Source organism: Heliangelus exortis, chromosome 1 (genome assembly GCF_036169615.1).
Source record: "Heliangelus exortis chromosome 1, bHelExo1.hap1, whole genome shotgun sequence".
Lineage (NCBI taxonomy): Eukaryota > Metazoa > Chordata > Aves > Apodiformes > Trochilidae > Heliangelus > Heliangelus exortis.
Genome location: NC_092422.1, coordinates 117,179,893 through 117,199,381, shown reverse-complemented (window position 1 = coordinate 117,199,381; position 19,489 = coordinate 117,179,893). Strand labels below are relative to the sequence as shown.

At 36.0% G+C, this 19,489-nt stretch overlaps 1 protein-coding gene across 4 annotated transcripts in view; it reads right to left on the bottom strand.

Annotated features, from left to right (window-relative positions):
* The window catches only part of STXBP5L (syntaxin binding protein 5L), a 189,862-nt gene that overhangs the window by 108,280 nt on the left and 62,093 nt on the right, over window positions 1–19,489 (bottom strand). For 3 of the 4 annotated variants that reach the window (XM_071760679.1, XM_071760670.1, XM_071760689.1), the window contains exons 3-4: window positions 12,234–12,315; window positions 10,176–10,276 (exon numbers count right to left, since the gene is read on the bottom strand). In XM_071760679.1, the coding sequence (XP_071616780.1) occupies window positions 10,176–10,276; window positions 12,234–12,315 (183 nt within the window). Of the gene's footprint in view, window positions 1–10,175; window positions 10,277–12,233; window positions 12,347–14,749; window positions 14,862–19,489 lie in introns of those variants that run through there. The other variant, XM_071760698.1, reaches the window with a different exon arrangement.

Here is a 19,489-nt window from a genome sequence, read left to right as displayed (position 1 = left end):
ACTGTCTGAAGTTGTTTAAATTTTGAAAGACTGTTTTTTTTTTTTTGCTCCTCTCTAATACCAGTATGTATGATATGAAGTAGATGATGCATTTCTTTATTACAATATTAGACTTCTCACCTGTTATGACTAAAGCCACAAAACACCGTTGTTCAATATATGCCTGTATGCAAGTATTGGAAATTTTGCTATAGAGCTTTAGAGCAATTTATCAACACAGACTTTATCTGAAAACAACATAACATGCTACCCTGTGTTTTCCCAAAAAAAGTAGAAATCAACTGACAAAACTGCTTTATTTTCTACAAAGTGTTAGAAACAAAAAGCAAATTGCTCAGAGTATGATCTCACAGCTTTGCACAATATAGCAATATTATGTCTTCTGCTGCTAAGAGCTAAAGGACTTTTTTCTGAGGAAAGAAACCCACACCCAAGTTACTTAGGTAGTGAATAAGAGGTGGGCAGATGACATAAAAATTAACTGATACATGTGTGTATATATATTCCCTATTGAACAGGAAAGTTATATAAAATAACTTCCCTATTGATGTAAAAATCAAAAGTTTTGCAAACTAGAATTCCCAAGAAATAGCTGTTTTCTCACAGAAATAATAGAAGAAACTACAGCCACAGTGACACAGAGGAAAAGGTAAATTGGAAAAGAGGGTCTGTCAAGCCAGAAGCCTCTCTAGGTTGGGTACTGTTGTTCTCAAGTAATTGTCCTAGCTATGCATTTTTCACACAGAATCGCAGAATGGTAGGGGGTGGAAGGTACCTCTGGAGATCATCTAGTCCAACTCTCCTGCCTACAGCAGGATCCTCTAGCAGATTACACTGGAACACAACCAGGCAGGTTCTGAATGTCTCCAGGGATGGAGACAAGAACCTCCCTGAGAAATTTGTTCCAGTACTCTGTTATCTTCAGAATAAAGAAGTATTTTCTCTTATTCTGGTTAAATCTCCTGTGTGCCAGTTTGTGACCACTACCCCATGCCCTGTCACTATACACCACAGAGAAGAGTCTGGTACCCACCGTCCTGACACCTACCCATTAGTTATTTATAAACACCAATGAGATCCCCCCTCAGCCTCCTTTTCTCTAAGCTAAACAGCCCAAGCTCTTTCCTCATAGGGCTGATGCTCTGGTCCCTTAATCACCTTAGTGGCCCTGTGCTGGACTCCCTTCAGTAGTTAATTGTCCTTCTTCAACTGAAGAGCCCAGAACTGAACACAGTACTCCAGGTGGGGCCTCACCAGGACAGAGTAGAGGGGGAGGATAACCTCCCCAGACCTGCTGGCCACACTCTTCTTCATGCACCCCAGGATGGCATTGGCTCTCTTAGCTGTGTGGGCACATTACTGGCTCACAGAGAGCCTGCTGTCCATCATGACTCCCAGAGCTGCTTTCAGCAGGGTCAGTCCCTAACCTGTACTGGCACATGGAGTTGTTCTTCCCCAGATGGAGTGCTCTACTCTTGCCTATACTGAATTTCATTAGGTTTCTTCCCACTCAGTTCTCCAACCCGTTCAGGTCACACTGGAAGGCAGCAGAGCCTTCTGGCATGTCAGCCACCCTTCCAAGTTTGGTATCATCAATCAGTGAACTTGCTCATGATACACTCTATTCTTTCATCTAGTCTACATCACTGATGTATATATGGAACAGGACAGGACCCTCCACTAGTCACAGGCCTCCAGCTCGACTCAGTCCCATGGACGACAACTTTCTGGGCTCTGTCCTTCAGCCAGCTCCCAACCCATCTCAGTACCCAACAGTCCAATCCACACTTCTCAAGTCTGGTTGTTTTCTCCAGTTCTAAAGAGCATGATGATTTCATATATGTGCAATCACAGACATGCATATAGCAAATTTGTATTATTTAATTATCTGTTTTAAGTAAATATCACTTCTCAAACATCTTAACTATGCTGGTTTTATAGCCACAACATTGGGCCTACTACTAGCTAGAAAGAGTGATTTTGATATTTTAGTGTTGAGAGAATTCTTCCTTATAAACCTTCACTTGATATGCTTTCCACAGTCACAGATGAAATTACAAAGATATTTTCTGCATTTGGCAGAATATTTTATGTGTAAAGCTTAAATAAAGTATTAAATCAAAATTACAGCTCAGGGGTCGACTGGGGGAAGTAGAGGCTCTCTGGTACAGTTTTAGTAATAGGGAGACAGTATAAGTGAATGGCTGCAAGTAACCTTTCAGGTTTTTTGGTCCTTATGCAATTAAATAGAGCTGCTATCTTTAAGAGCAAGTAAAATACAGCATATCAGCCTCTTTCTGTTAACTTGCTTTTAATCCAGCAACATGAGGGAAAAGTGAATTGATGTGCAATTGATTACTGAAAGATAAAAACATTTGCCAATTTATTAATCAGATTTTGTCACATGCTTTCTTCAGTTCTGGATGCATGTTTTTTATAATTAACATATATATATATAAATGATGTGAAATAGTAACTGTATTTGCTGTTTTGAGACTTTTTTGAGAAGTTACCAAAAATTAAATTACTATACACTGTGCTCACATTTTTGCATTTTTAAAAGTCTTATTATGGAAATAGGACTGTTATGTACAGACCTGTGTAAAAACACATCTCAAAAAGACTTGTCTTAATAAAAGCTGTTTGGCAAATAAGTATAAACACATACACAGTGGCTTAATGCTCTTAAGGATATTTTTAATTGAAATGAAACTGAAAATAATATTGTCAGAATCCTGATGGACTGAAAATTGCTTTGGGGAAAGAATGTGAAAGTCACCGTATAAAAAAGAAGATATGTTCTTAAATTCAATGTTGGACCTGGATAGAGAGATATTTGTATTATTTTAGAATGAAAAATATGACTAAGACTTCTGTAATTACTTTATTGCATCATGTACAGATTAGAAAAAAAGTATTGCTAATAATTGTAAGGTCTAGATATTCCTGGAAATAGCAACAGATGGCTCTAGTTAACAGTCAGTGATGATAAAAGATGATATGGGTGTAACACCTATACTGGTGTAACTTAAGCATAAAGAAAACCAAATTAGTTTTAAACTAGCCAGGTTATGTTCTTGCAGAACTTTCTCTGCAGTGGCACCAATTCAGCGTGTTCCAAATCTTCCCAGTAAATTGTAATTACCCAAGAAGTAAAAATAAAACTTGTAAACTGATAGAAATAAAGTGAAGCCATGCTGTCATCTCTACTGCTGTCACTGTAATGTTATTACTACTTGATCAAATATACTTAAAAATAAACACTAAGTAAGATTCTGACTTTCAAAGGACACAGTTTGAAAAGTTATCTTAAAATAGTGAAGGTAAGTTAATCAAAGGTAGGTTGTTCCATAATATGCCAATTGTAAGAAATCTACCATATGTCAAAATTAAACATAGCATTTATAAAAATAAACACTATGAAATTAAAATTTTACTGTATATTTTCCACTTAATTTTATTGGCAAGGCAATATTTTACTCGAAATTTGAGAGATTCTCAAGTATTAGTTTAGAACTAACCTTGTAATTTCATAAATGATCTTGGTACTAACACTAATGAAACCTCTTAGGGGCACAATATTACAGAGGAAGGGCAATCTAAACAAATACAAGAAATGGAATGAAGTCTAAAATGCAAGCCCTCAGATTCAAAGAATAAGAACTTCCACTTTTTGGTTGAAATTCATGATATAGAAGTGATAGGAAAATATAATTTCAATCTTGCTTGTCTCAATTTGCTTCCAGTCATGAAGCTTTGCATGGGAAAGCAGCACATTCCCTGCCAGCTAGATGTACATCAGTGAAGAAATGTAATGGGTATATTAGTCAATCACAGCATGACCACAAGCACCAAAAAGATGAAACCATGTGAAAGCAAGATGTTATCATGCTATGCATCAGTAAACAGATTCCTGCAGAGATTACAAAAGAAAATGGTATTGTTACTGTCCAGAGCACAGATGGGACCCGATCTAGAATATATTTCCTTGTCATCAGCTCCGTGAGAACAGGTATGAAGTGAAAGGCCAATGAAAAGAAATGGGAGCAAAGAGAGATTTATAAAGGAAAACATAGAAACTTCATTTTTGTAGTGAAAAAAAAAAGCAGGTTATGAATGAATATGAATATGAATGAGCTGTTTAACTGCAAAGGAGATACAAAACATTTAAAATGCATGACAATATGGATAACAGGATATCATAATAAATAGGAATAAAGGCGTCATAAAAAGAAATTTAGTCTTGAAGCTGGAAGGTCCTTGCTATCAGAAGAATGAAATTAGCATGGGGCAATTTTTCCTAATAGGAGTAGTGGACTTAAGCTCAAATAATAATTCTATAACAGTGTCACAGTCCTGACTGTGTGACTGCTCCAGGTGTAGGAGTCAGTGGTCCACACAGCAGTTAACCTGAGTAGACCCAAGCCCGTGGTGGGCTGGGCTGCAGGTACAGTGTGGCCTTCAGGCTGTTTTGTGATGGACATGGTACTTGGCTGCAGGAGAAAGGCTCAACCAGGGGTACCCAGCATCTATTGGGATGTAAGGCTGTCTACTGGTGTCTCATTCTTTACTGTGCTAGTTCCAATAAACAGCATTTCGAATGTTATCTTAAAGCCTTTCTTACTGGAAACATACAGGACCAGCATCACCTGATTGCAACACACAGACAGCATGTTCACTACATAAAAGCAGGCATAGGAGCTGTTTGGTTTGCAGGGAACTAGACTGAGGAGGTCCCTTTAGCTCCACTCCACGAGAAGGCTCATATACTATTAAAAAAATTATCATAAATTATATATTATATTATATATTAAAGAGCTACTAAAAAGAATACTGCAATGCAAACTTTGGAAGACAACAAGAAAGAATTTGCCCAAGGAAAGTTTTGTAAAAGCTTCAAAATCGAGAAGCAAATGCCAATCAACAGCATGGCTTCTTTTGCTTTCCTCAGTTTTTTCCATCATCAACCTGAGAAATTTTATGTTCTTTCCATTAACTGTCTCTTCATTATGAAAGACAGGCAGGATCGTATGGTGAAATATTGCTCTGTAGATGAATTATGTAGTTCTTTTGAACAGCTAAATGCTGCACTGCACCATGTAATCAGAATCTGTTTTGTGGTATAGAAAAGCTGTGCAACTGCACTAAGCCTATTAATTACTTCCATGCTTGACAACAGACCTCTGACTAATCTGAAAGTACATAAACAGTAGAGAGATTGCAGTTATTAATCAGGAGGCTAATTTATGAGCAGAAAAGGTATCACAGGAATTCAGTTCCCTCAACAGTCAACCAGATAGATAATCCAAGTTTAGCAACTCACAAGTCCCTAACACAGTAATCAACAGATATGGGTAGAGAGACTGCACAATTAGTCACCAACATTCATTTCATAGTCTTTTGCTGTCCTTTTGATGGGGTAAACACTTAGCAACACAGGACACAAAATCCTGCAAAGATACAGCGAGACAGATAGACAAAGATTCAGCTTCCCTCAGAAAAGAATATGGACTGACACATGAAAGGAAAGTCACCAAATCACTGTTTTTAATCTTTGCTTCTCTTTGCAGTAATGCTTTCAATCACTTTATTCAAACACTGCAAAATCTCATGTTTCTAATTAACAGTAAGTTACAGCTGAGATCACTGCTCTAGCAGTCACCCCCCTATAAAGACTCCTCTTCCTATGTGCCAGCATACCCTTAACACTGAAAAAAGAGTTACAGATCAAAGCCCCAAAGGCGGTTATACAGATTTTGTCACCTGGCGATTTTCCTGCGGAAGGGCACTGGTGGTACACAGGTTTAAAGGACCTGGATTTCCCACTGTAATCTTTGCTGTTTTTTCCTTCTGCAGTTGCACTAATTTTAAATAGGAAAACTATGTAAAAACTGTTGTACATTTAAAGATGTATTTGGTGAATTCTGCTCTGACTATATTGAAAAACCAGTAAGGTCTATAACAGTCTTCAGTGGTTTAGTTTAATCCTTATGTTCTTTGCAGCAGCTACAGACAAGTGCCTAATTCCAGTAGCTGAATTATTTCTTTTGCCTAAAATGTCTTCTGAAGATGAACCTGACATCTCCTGTGACATCAAAGGAAAAGGAGAGAAATATAAAGCATATCGCCATAATGTTATCCTTTAAAAGTACTGGAGAGATTTCTACAGAGTGTTTCCAGAGGTTAAAAAGTTTTACTTGTGATTCCTCTTTGTAAATGGAAGATCTAATCATGTATTATCAACTATATGAAACTGTCAAGCATGCATCTGAGTAACTGTGTTATTAGAGATCTTAGTATGGGGTCAAGAACTGAAACACACCCCTTACATTTACACTGTCTTCAAGGTTCATCATGTATTGTATTACATTCCAGTAACTACAAGGGAAATTTAAGATGATAATATTGTATTTCAATACATGGCAAAACCATAATTTGCAAAAAAGTTCTGGGCCATTTTGCCATTATGTAGAACAAAAATGCCATTTTGCCATTATGTCTCATACTTCAGATTTCCTCCTACACTGGCTTCAAAGAGACAAGAAAGGAGCAGTGAATTCTCAGAGACAAATTAATATTGTTAATGTTACATCAGCATACCTCAGAATTATTTGAACAGTGCTACAATATCCTAGGAGACAGCATGTCACTAAGAACATACCACATAAAATTCTCCACAAAAGGCAAATCAGTGTAACAGTAGGTCAGAAGAAGAAAAATATAAATCTGGAGAGGTTGCAAATTTAATGGATATAAAATTGCATTTTGTTAGTGAAGCATTATTCATAAACCATTACGTGTCTTAACATGGAACGCTACGTGATAAATGAACGATAACCACTGTGCTGCAAATACATTCACAAACAAGATTTTTCTTAGTATTTATGAGTTCTCTCCTCTTTACATCTATGTTGTTAAATCTGAAGAAAAGAATAAACATGATTTTTACTTTGGTGGGAGGGAACGTATGCATACGCTTGGGGAAATTTGATTCAAATGGTTGCATAAACACTGCTAAGAGCAGAATTTAGTGCATTATCCTGCAATCTTAAATGTCAAGAAACAGAAGCAAATTGCAAATTGAACAGTTCAACACTATGAAGACTCATGAACCAAGTAATAGCTGAAGACTTAAGTAGCATTCCTCCATCAAATAGAATCTAACAGCTGTAGGGTTCATGCATCAAATATTTTACAAACTCAGAATGAAGTGATTGTACATGAAAGCTAATTAACTGAAGTAAAATTATTCAAGAATTTGGAACAATACAATTCTCATCCTCATCACAAGAAGATAAAATATGAAAATTTCAAATAAAGGCGCATAATGTTGCATCACTTCATAAAGTAAATCTGCCAGTTTTTCAGAAAAAAATAAAGCTAAAACAGCGAATCAAGGAGACAAGCATACTATAAGAATGAAATTACATTTTTTTATAAATCCTTAAGAGAGACATGCAAATAGGAAAACCTGAAGCAGCCACAGGCTCTACTTTCATAGGTAAAGTGCATCTGAATAATTTTGTGTTTGGTTCTGCATAAGCTGTCTAAACCTAAAATTAAATTAAATTATAAATGGTGTTCTTGTAAGAACTAGCCTTTGACTGTTGAAACACTTTCCTCTTCTGAAAACACGTGTTCAGTGCCTGGAAAAATTATGGAGCAGTTCATATTGAGTGTGCTCACATGGCAAGTGCAGGACAGCCAGGGGATGAGGCCCAGCCAGCATGGGCTCAGGAAAAGGCAGGTCCTGCCTGACCAACCTGGTCTCATCCTATGACAAGGTCACCTGCCTAATGGACATGGGGAAGGCTCTGGGCATTGTCTACCTGGACTTTAGTAAAGCCTTCAACACCATCTCCCACAGAATTCTCCCAGAGGAGCTGATGGTTCATGACACAGACTCATAAAATTCACTGGGTTAAAAATTGGCTACATGGGTGGACCCTGAGAGTTGCAGCCAATCCAGATGGCAACTGGCCACCAGTGTTGTTCCCCATGGCTCTGTTTTGGGGCCAGTCCTGCTTAATATCTTAATTAATGATCCAGATGAGGGGATTGAGTGCTTCCTTGGTAAATTTGCAGATGACACCAAGCTGAGTGGGAGTGTTAATCTGCTAGAGGGTAGGAAGGCTCTGCTAAGAAACCTGGACAGGCTGGACCAGTGGCCTATGGTCAATAAAATGAGGTTTAACAAGGCCAAGAATCAAGTCCTGCACTTTGGTCACAGCAACCCCATGCATCGCTACAGGCTCGGGGAGGAGTTAGTGTCCAGCCATGACAATCCTGTGAATCTGTGATTCTGTATTTTAAAACCTATTTGCTGTCAACAACCATTTCTTCCAACTTAAGAAGCATCAAAACCAGAACATTCGCTGGGCTACAAAGTTAAAAAAAAAAGACAAAAGAAAAACTTTCTCTGTTCACTATGAATCTTTCTTTCCTTTAATATCCCCCTACAAGAGGGAAGAGACAATGCAATCTTTTTTATTACTTAAGTGTTGCAACAGTGAAGAAGACATCAATTGTTGGAAGAAAGACTTTTGATTTTCTTGAAGAAAATCAATATTGATCTTCCTGCTTTATCAGCCTCCCAAATTCCCCTTGCATGCATTTTGCAATACATTTTTATAGCTAAAGCAACCATTATTTGATGTTTTTCTGAATATCACATAATTCATAACTTCTGTGCTCTAACATAAATATTAAGGAAAAAACAGAAGCTCTCTTTTAGTCTTAAATCTGTTCGGCATGTATAGAGAAATTTTACAAATTACTGAGAGAGTTAATGAGGGTTTTAGCCCTACTTTTTAGCTACTTGCCGGGAGTCTTATTTTGAATTTTACATACTAAATGTGCAACCAATCTTTGAAAGTAATTTGTATGTATGTTAAAAAAAATTACTAAAATGAAGATCTTTCATCCTGGAGCAAAGTGCTTGAACACAGAAAACTAGAAGCTTACAGCAGTGCTAGAGACACCCAAGAAAAGAACAGCCTACATAGTTCTTTCTCTATACTTACTGAAAAGTATTTTTAAATTCAAAACTGGACTTACTTCTTTAACACTATTATGCAGCAATGTATCAGGATATTCGCCTCATAATCTTTGTGTGAAGTTATTTAAATGGTAGTGATCATATATGTTACTTCAAATATGCATTAAAAATATTTTTTTTTTACTCACAACTTACTAAGCTTTATGAAAAGGCAATATAGCTGGCTAAGCATTTATTTAAAGTAATGACATCCTTTTTAAACCTCAGTTCAAAAATGTGATTACAGAAAATTTATTTTTATGCAGGAATTTTTAGTATTGCTAATAACATGATTCCAAGTACTTTACCCAATGTTTTAGTCTGCCAGAAGCATAAGAGAGTTCTGTTGACAAATGTTTTGCTAGAAGGAGACCAAGATGCACTGTAATAATTTCTACAATATGTTAGATTTACCAATGACAAGTTGTGGATAATGTACCTACCTGGTGAGAATATGACGATTCAAATATTTCAATATACATAAAATGATGACTTACTGTCCAGAAGCAGCTAGCAAATACACATATATCGTTTCTTTTTCATCTTCCCTCAAGCAGTCCCAAACCACTTGATATATTTTTGCTGTAAGTTATAAAGTCTTAGGAATCAGGATGCACATTTTCTAAATTATTAAACAGTAGTTACTGCAACAAAACCTGTAAACTGCTGATGTTTAAGTGCAAACATGATGTGTACCTGAATAGTAAACTATGAAGGAAAAGTCTATTTCCATAATAATTTTCAGATTTGCTGCAGCTAAAGCTTTGATGAGCCTCTTCACATCTCTGTGAAGTTTCATCACTGCACTGCATATACAGGATCACAGTGCTTATGTCTTGTCTGAAGAAAAACAAACACGCTGCTGTTCATACTAGTTCATAAAAATGTAAAGTAAAATAAGAAACAATTCTGATGAAAAAGAAGAAAAATTTTTTTCTAGTTTTGAGAAGGCCGAAGAAAAAGAAAGTGAAGTTTTTATTCTGTGCAAACAAGACTGAAACAATGGAAGAAAAAGTTTCAAAGGAAAACTACATCTTCCTCTCAAAGGCAAACTAGTAAACATGTGTTATTAGAAATACGGAAAGTAATTTTGAGGGTTTTTTGAATGAAGCCTTTATTTTGTGTCATGCAGTCTTACCTTTCTCTGTTGAATTTCAGAGAGTGTAGGATAGCTGGTCGTTTCTGTCGGAGATTCCACAAATGAAGTGCATCATCTGCACATGCACTGACCAAAGCACCCTTGAGCAGACACAAAATACAGTACAATATATAACTTTTCTGCAGATTTTGTCTTCTTCATAAGTTATCCTCACTGTTAATGATCTACCCCTAAAAAATGATACTCTTTATGAAAAATGGTTGTTTTCTACAAAAATATATTCTACTATAAATAATAGTAATTTTAAATTGATCTGGTAAACATATACATTTTAAATCAGAATAAGATCAGACAAAGTTAATTTAAAAGTCCATAAATTTAAAATGCAAACAAAAGCTTTGTACTGAGGTTATACAAGTACATTCTCGTGTAGTTCCTTATAAGCATAGAGATTAAAAAAAAGGACAGACATCATTTACTTAAAAAGGTGAACGCAAAGGATGTAACTAAAGGAAAAAGGGATTAGTGAACACACATATACACAGCTGATAGTGTCAAGTACTGTTCAGCAGTCATATCAAGACAACATGAAATTAAAAAACTGAACTGGGAAAAGATGCAGATAAGTGGGGACAGGTAGCAAGGGGAGAGGACCTAGGAGGAACTAAGAAGTGTAAAGAAAAGGACAAGGTCTTTATCACAGATGAGAAATACTCTTAAGACTGGTTCTGCTTCTGGTGCCCCAAAATTGGACATCATCCAAGATCTAGACCTTTATCTGCCCGGACAGCTTGAAGTGAACTTATGTTACCTCCTATCTTTCTCCTCATCATGGAACTGTGATGCCAATAAAATACAGACTGCAGAGTGCTCTCTACTGCTGCTGCAGTGATTCACAACATTTACAACTCAGATAAAATCTATTTCTATGGTAGAGAGGAAGTAGGTATTGCCAAAACAGAAGGCAATGGCTTGTTCTGATGAAGGACAAAGATATAACTGAAAGATTAGTTACCAACTAAAAGTGACAGATGCAGTTTTCTTTTTGCATCTTTGATTTCTTTCCTAATCCTAGCAACTGTTCTTTTCAATGTTGACATAAGCCAATTAAATTTATGAAGGTGAGACTCCTCTAACACAGTGTAATCGGTGCTTAATTCACATCTCCCAAAGAGTTAGGGTCAATGTCAGAGAGAATCTCCATGACAGAAATCAAACTAATCCTATATAGCAGGGGTTCTGTTGGTCATCTGACAAAAAGAAAGATCACTGATTTAAACCTTGGCCTCTCTGTTTTCATCCCTGACTTCTTCCAAAAGAATTCCACTGGACTGATTGTTTCTAAAATTTCAGTCCTCCTTCCTCGGTTCCTGTGGTTCAGGTACCTTCTCCAAACAGGTGTAGAAAACAGTATTTCTCAGGTTTAAAAAACCTCAAAACTAAAACTTATTCCTTGAGAAGTCCTAAGATTCCTGATTATTAAGAGGAGTTAAAACTGTCAAAACTGTTTCCTTATATCACAGGAGAAAATTAATTAAAAGTGAACTATGACTATCTTATAATTTGGCCAAGTTCAGAGGTTTTAGGAAAACGCAGATTTATATGCTTCTTACATATTACAATCACCAAAAATTGGCACAGAGCAAGCTGTTTCTTCAAGTCATCTATACTTGATTTCAACAACCCATTTACAAAGACTAAGCATGCTGTTTCAATTAATGATCCCTGCAATTGCTTTTCCTTGCTTCAAGTAGTAGCACATCCCCAACTACTGAGCTCTCAACTAACAACCATCAGTATCTTTCTGTAGGAAGACTTAGCTCATATATTAATTTCTGTTTGAAATAGCATACTAAGTAATTTAATGGATTTTACACCTACCTGCTACATTGACTGCCTTTTGATCAGTACTTTTTACTGATGTATACGAAATGTAGTGTTTCTCACTGTGTGCAGTCCCATAAATAGTCTTCTAAAAGGCACTGACTTGTTGGCACAATTTGTCAATATGTCAAGGTTTTATCACTCAATTAGAATATATGAACTGATTTATTCAACTAAATTTATACAAAAGAATCTGAGTAAATATGTCCTTACCTCATTGATTAAGAATTGGAGCTGCAGGACTGCAGCACCACTTTCATGTTGGCAGTAGCAATCAACACCAGGCCTTCCCAATCTGTTGCCATCAGTCAAGGATTCTAACATTCCTGTTATCACCAGAAGAGGAAAAAGCAAAGGAACTAGCAATTAAACTCTAATTAACCTTTAATTAACCTCAATTCTTCTTGCTTCCTGTAAAACAAAAAAATTCATACAGACTTTCCACTGTTCTAATTAAAGTACCAACATCACCAGGCTAAAACACATGCAAGTGTGAGTGATCTGTTCTTGCCTGTAAAATAAAGTACATGACATGACACAAAAATTCAGCAGGACACATCTTCAAGTTTTTTACACATTATTTATTTGTTCATATACCACATGAATGTAGTAGATATTTGTACTTATCAAGACATTATAAAAATAATAAATTGGGACTATGTCCAGTACCACAATTCTTTAACAAGGTTTCTTCTTTAAATCTGAGAAAATGCTTTTTAGAGTGACTCATTTCACAGTTACATAAAAGCTCACATTTAACTATTTCTTTCTGTCTCACAACATAAGCACAATGCAGTGCCATGCAGAGTTACCCAAGTATTGCTATGAACTACATTCCCTAGTCCAGTCCACAGTCTGAGTGAAACCACAGCTACACTGCTTCTGGCAACCCCGAGAGTTCATCTGGAATCAGCACTGACAGACTGCTGTGCAGCAATATCATCTTGTCCAGATATATTATGAATGGAGTTCTCTATCTGTTCTATGCCTATTAAACTGCAATCTCCCAAGCTTACATCATGTCCTTTCCCATCTGAGTCAGAAATTTTAACAAGGAACTGCTGGTCCAGAATTACTGAAGGAAAAATGTAAAACATGAGAGGAATTTGAAATATACTATTAACAATCACATGGTATGAAATGGGTCAAACACTTCCACATGTATTCAGAATATGAAGATTCTGATCAGAAATAAGATTTGACAACATAAATCCCTACCTGCATGTTATAAATTATCATACTAGCATATTGTAAAATCCTGAACAAAATTGTCCACCTATTCTGCCAGCAAATGTCAGAGAATCTTTATTTCCCCTTTCATAGGTGAAAAGACTTGCAGTAAACTATTCTAAAATTTGCCTCAGGGAAGTAAAGACCATAAATTAGCAAATTTGAAGGTTAGGACTTCAAATTATTAAGTAATTACTTCTCCAGTTGCTAAACAAGCAGTTTAAAGGAGACCGCTGACCTTGAGAGACCTGAGCTCCACTTCTGACTTTGACAACTTGTCTTCTGGATAATCTTAGAGGGAAAAAGAGTCTCTTTTCTTCCTTTTGCCTTAATTTCCATATTTGTAAGATAGAGACAGTGTTTTACAAAAGAATATAATATCTCCTTTGACAGTGATCTCAATGCACTTGTACCTGCAGATGAAAAGCTGTATATAAATCATCATAACTACACTACAGCACAGCAACTAGAGAAAAAAACCCTAAGTAACTCTCTTTGCCACTTATTACCAAACTTTAGTCCTGGATATAATTATGATTCATAAAATGATAAACTGTGCATCACTTCAACAATCTATTTAAATAGGACAATAAAGATATGTGGTAGTTGAGGATACATTTTAAGGGTTGTTGGTAATCCTTTGGTCCACTCTGAATGACTGTTCTGCAACACTTACGTTTAAATATTATTCACCATTACTCATTGTAAGGAGGAAGCAAGACTAGTGCTAAAACAAACAAACCAATCAACTAACCAACCAATCAACCAAACAACCCATTAGGGGTTTCCAACTGAGAAGAATTTTTAAGAGGTGTTTTTCCTCTTTAACTTAACTTTTACACCCCGTAGAAATACATAGCCACAAGCTCATGATTGTGCTTCAAGAAAATTACAATGGTCTTGCCCTGACTAAGCAGCTGTCAACCTTCAGTATCAGTACTGTGCTAAATCAGTTTTCTAGGAATCATCCTAACAAAGTAGATGATTTCATTCAGCATATTGCAAAGAGACAAAGCATTCTCCAATGATTCACATATATTTGCCTAAGTGTTCACCCTGAAATACTTCACAAATTACTAAAATAAGAGAGAAACTGTATTGTCTGCTTCAGTCTGGCCAATTGCCCTGCAGCAAGGACTCATGCTTAAAAAACAGAATTATCACTGACTGATGGTGGCTTTCAAATATTCTGGGAACTGCAGTGAGGTCCTTCCAGCAGAAGGAGCTGAAGAGATGTGACGACTTTGCACATTTTCTTGGCACTTTAGCCCATCTTCTGCAAATTCTGTGCTTTGCTGCCAAGCACAGAAGTGTAAAACCTTACCTCATCAAATCTTTTCATACTAGTGTACTCTACCAAGACATACAGCAGCAGCAGCTACAGAACAGGCTTTGGACTGAATTTATTCTTTTACTTTTGCCTTTTTGTTAAATATGAATGCTAGCAGGGAGAGTGGAATATCTCTGGAGATACTAAGAGAGGGTACTAATACAAATACCTCTGAATAGCTCAAAGTAGACATCATGGTTTTCAATGATAAAAGCCAGTCACTATCTTCTCTCTCTTATCAGTATGTTTGATCTCCCAGAGGCTTCACAGACATGCCAGGTTATCCTAATTGGTACATAAAAGGGAAAAAGATGAAAACTAAGCCAGGATGTCTGTTCGGATCTAGAGTGAAACAAGTAGAATCAGAATTATGTGCATCAAGCAGAGAAAGTGTAACGGTAATAACACATTGTAACAGAAAAAAATCTCTTTCTGAAATCAACATTTTGTCCTGGTTTTAAGATCTATATGCATGAACAGGATATTTCGCTTTATATTCACTGGTATGCAAAAGTTTTTCATAGCGTATTTCAACATCCAGATACTCCAAAGCTTATAAATATTTTGAAAAATAAAACCAGTTGTTAGGATGTCTGATTTTAAGTACTTCAATTCTGCTTCCACGATGCTGACTTCCATGTCAGCATAATACATTATTAACAAAGAAACACTTTCATGTCTCAGGCTATCCCACCACAAGTGAAAAATTCCATTTCCCAGTATTACAAACTGATTCACATTTTCCCTCCAAATCTTTTTGTCACTTGTATAAAGGTAAGTTAGGGTATATATGATAGTTTCATGCCATATCCATACTCACTATATCTCAAATGCCTGATGTCAGAGAATAAGCACATAGGGATATGTTTTATTGGAAACCAAAGTTGCCAGTGAATGATTAAACACATAGGAGAAGTATCAATGGGCAAAGCCTCTCATAACCATGATCTATGACCAAATTTTCTACAGCCTCCCTCAACTTTCTTATTCAATGACTCATTTTTATTATATGATACAGATCTGATGTCTCTCATTCTCCTCAGAGGTTACTGCTAAAAGAATCCAAAGATTTGAAAGTCCTGTGTATTTGCTGTGAAACAGAAGTCCAAATACTTCAGAACTGACTCCTGAAGTTAAGACCAGTGTTACCTGCAGCAGGTATTAAGCTTCCTAGGATAAGTACATCCAGAGCTAAGACACGTTTTTCTTCATTACGATGAGTAGTAGTGTCAGATTAAATATTTTTTGCATTAATTACTGCAGTCTGATTTGTCCCTTCTTGCAAGACAGAAGAACTGAAGACATGTCATCATAAAGGACCTCATGATGAGGCATGGTAAGCAGCTAACAAATATACCATAAAGCAAAACCTGTAAATTACGCATGGCACCTCTTTCAAAACCAAACCTTTTCGTAAACGTAGATGGAAAAGACACCAAGCTATGTAAATAATGTAAATAAGCAAATTTTTTTTTAACTAATTTCCTCCATGACTAAAAGCAACCTATGTACAGAAATGAACACTTACATAAGGGGCTATAATTACTAAGCAGAGACCATGGTCTGACATCCACCATTTTATTAAAAGACACACAGAGAAATGGGCAATCCTCACTTATAGCCTCTCCTTTCAAACACCCAGGAATTGTGGGGTGCTACATTAGTAGAATTGCTGCTTGGAGGAGTCCTGTCATCTGATTGGCACTGACAGGTACAGGTTTGAGTAGGAATATGCAGCACCCTAAGAGCAGATGCCTGTGGGCTGGTGTTACTCCATTATATAAACTAACTGCAAAATTGGTTTCGCATGTAACTTGAATATAGGACAGATTTTTCTTGCAGAAGACCAGTTCTACTGAATTGAGTTATTTATCAGTTAAAAAGCACCAATGTATTTAACTAAATAATTAAGAGAACAGTCAAAGGATTCAACCACACTACTTGCCAGCTCTATCAACCAGAAGCTCTGTCAGTTGTATATGTGTCACAGCATGGATTTTGTCAAAAGATAAGAATCATGAAAGCATTGCCTTTATAACTTAGATTTGTAGTTCTGAGCATAGCTACTTTTAGTTCCTAGAACACATGGGTTTACAGTGCCTTTGTGGAACTTCTCTAAGTCTCACATAAATTAATTTTCTGTCTACTAAGAAGAGTGCACATTCTAGTACAAATCAATGCCAGAGTCATAGGTTTTGTGCTTCAAATGGGCTGAGGTTTTCTTATCTTTCCATGAGATATTTTATCTTCACTTACACTTTTCAAGCAGTAGAGAATACATGATTTCTAAAGCATCTATCATTTCTCCAGTGTGTAGTTATCTTCACTATTATGAATGTCATGCTACATGTAGTATCAATATATTTAGCTTCAGTTTCAAGCCTTTGGGCCCCATTATGCCTTTCTGTGTAAAATTAAATTACTTTATATTAGCAGAAATGTCATATTTTGAAATTCTGATCAAACTGTATCTTATCCATCTTCTGCATAAATAAAAACAAAAGACCCCGTGGCTCCTTAATTTTCATGTCACACTGCAGGGTTTTTTACCTCTTGAATAGTCCTTGTGTTTTTTTCTACTTGCTTCGTAATTTGTTCTCAACTTCTTTTAAGCATCAAAAAGAAAGCCACATATCAGCTTGGTAACAGTTTCCTTCATACAATGCAAAAAAAATATCCAGTATTATTATTCTTTAAATTCAGTGTATTTTTACTACATGTGTTTGACACCTTTGAATTATCTTAGAAAATTAGAAAATCTTCTCCATTGCTTTGCAAAAAATAACCACCACCCTACTAAGTTTCATTCTGTCAACTACATGTAGTTGAGCTCTCTGAATGCCTAAAAAAGGACGTGCAACATCATCCAGCTTTATCACCTCCCATTTTCTGTGGATTCACTGGACACTGCTTCATTAGACAATAACTCTGAGGGGGTTTTTTTGTTCGAAACATAGAAGGATTCACTTCTACAATGAGCTTCATTATCTCTTGAGTTCATTCAACTTTTAAATAAAAAGCTCTTCTTTTTTTTTTTTTACCTCCAGTATGAAAAGGTGAAATGCTGCAGTGCTTGGTTGCTGTCTTAGAATTCTGAACACAATGTGTTACATGATGTGAACACAAAATATTTTGGCACCAGTAAGTGTGAGTGTTTGGTTTACAATGGCCTTTGTCTTGTATATTTTTCTTAACATAGATATTTCTGTTTGTGCATCCCAATCATATTAGACAACCTCAGGAACAGTTAAGTATCTGTTAAGATACATACAGCCTGAAAATTTTTCTTTTGGCAGCTTCAATTTCTTCCAGGTTAAAAACATTTACAGACAGCTTGTACTTAATAGTAAGTCTCTATATATAGACTACAGCTGCACAGTTGAATGAATGCTATCAAAAATATGACAATTTAGTCAAGTAAAATGTGAATTTACACCAACATTATTCACAACTTTTTGGTTTCTATGAATTTAGAAGCTATTTTATTTCCCAAAATATCTGCAGGTATCACAAAAGCTTTGCCAGCACTCTATATATTTTCATGTGATTGTGAGACTACCTTCCAAGATCTTTGTAATTTTGAGAATCATGTGTTCCATTAATAGAACACAAATACAATGGCCATGGAACTGAACTCCATTAACCCTGAACCTGAAAGAGCAAATTGAGAAAAGCAGATATTCAAAGACAATGACTCTAGTAAGGTCTCACCAATAACATGTAGGTGAATAATTTCATACTCCATTCATAGAATATAGTTTTCTCTTTCCATTTGTGCATGCATGTTTGTTTGTGTGTTTGTCTATACATGTACATATATATATATAAACAAATATATATATATATACATATATATATATATATATACTAAACAACTAGCAGAAACCACCTAGCTCTAAATGAGCTACTTAATTGCTAGTATGTAGAAGTCCCACATTGCCAGCCACCCTGAAAGCTCTGTATTTTGAGGTTGTACTTCTTGTAGTAGTAAGAAACCACATTAAGCCTGCATTTACAGTAGGCTTTCTATTTTATTTCCAGGTAGTTATAAACTTCAGCAAGCTCACTGACACATAAACGGAAGAAAGGCAACAAGTGAAAACTGAAATCTGTAGATGTGAGTGAAGAGCGTATGTTTTATATTCACAGAGGCCTTTTAAATTTTTTAAATTTAAAAATGCAAAGACAAGTTTTGTCTAAGGCATGGCAAATATGGGAAGAATGAAGAGCATGCCTGTAGAGCTTGTTTACAAACACATATGGTGAAGTTACTGAGAGAATAAACTCAGAGAGCATAATACCCTTACCCCAATGTATATTGAAGGTTATGGGAAACTAAGATGAGCCACAAATTAGAAAACTTTATTTTGGAACATTCTGAAGCCAGAAAGTCACGTTAACATAACAAAGAGCCTGCACAAAACCATATAAAGATACAGATAAAAAAACTGATAACACAAATGCATCTGATTCACTGCCTTTTAAGAGGACTATGCAAATTACACCATTTGCTAGCCATCTGTATGCACTGGGCACAGATGGCAGTCTAATATACACCCTCATAAAAAAAAAATCAAACAGGTAGCTTTAACTCAGCATTTTTTATTTCTTACTTACTCCTCAGCCTTCAGATATTAATATTTAACAAAGTATTTTCTGAATATTTAGCTGTACACCCAGAACAAAGATAAAATGTGCACCACTTGTGCAGTTACTGCTAACAAATACAACCATCTACAATGATTGTTTTAGTTGTGCTCTTTGAGCCAAAAATAGAATACTAATTCTAAACTCTACATAAGATCAAAACTTAGAGTTTCTCCTATTTTCCTACAGCACAGATTTCTTTAAGAGGTCATTGAATTTTTAGCATGTTGTAACAGTTATCACAAGGTGCTGATTTTCTTCG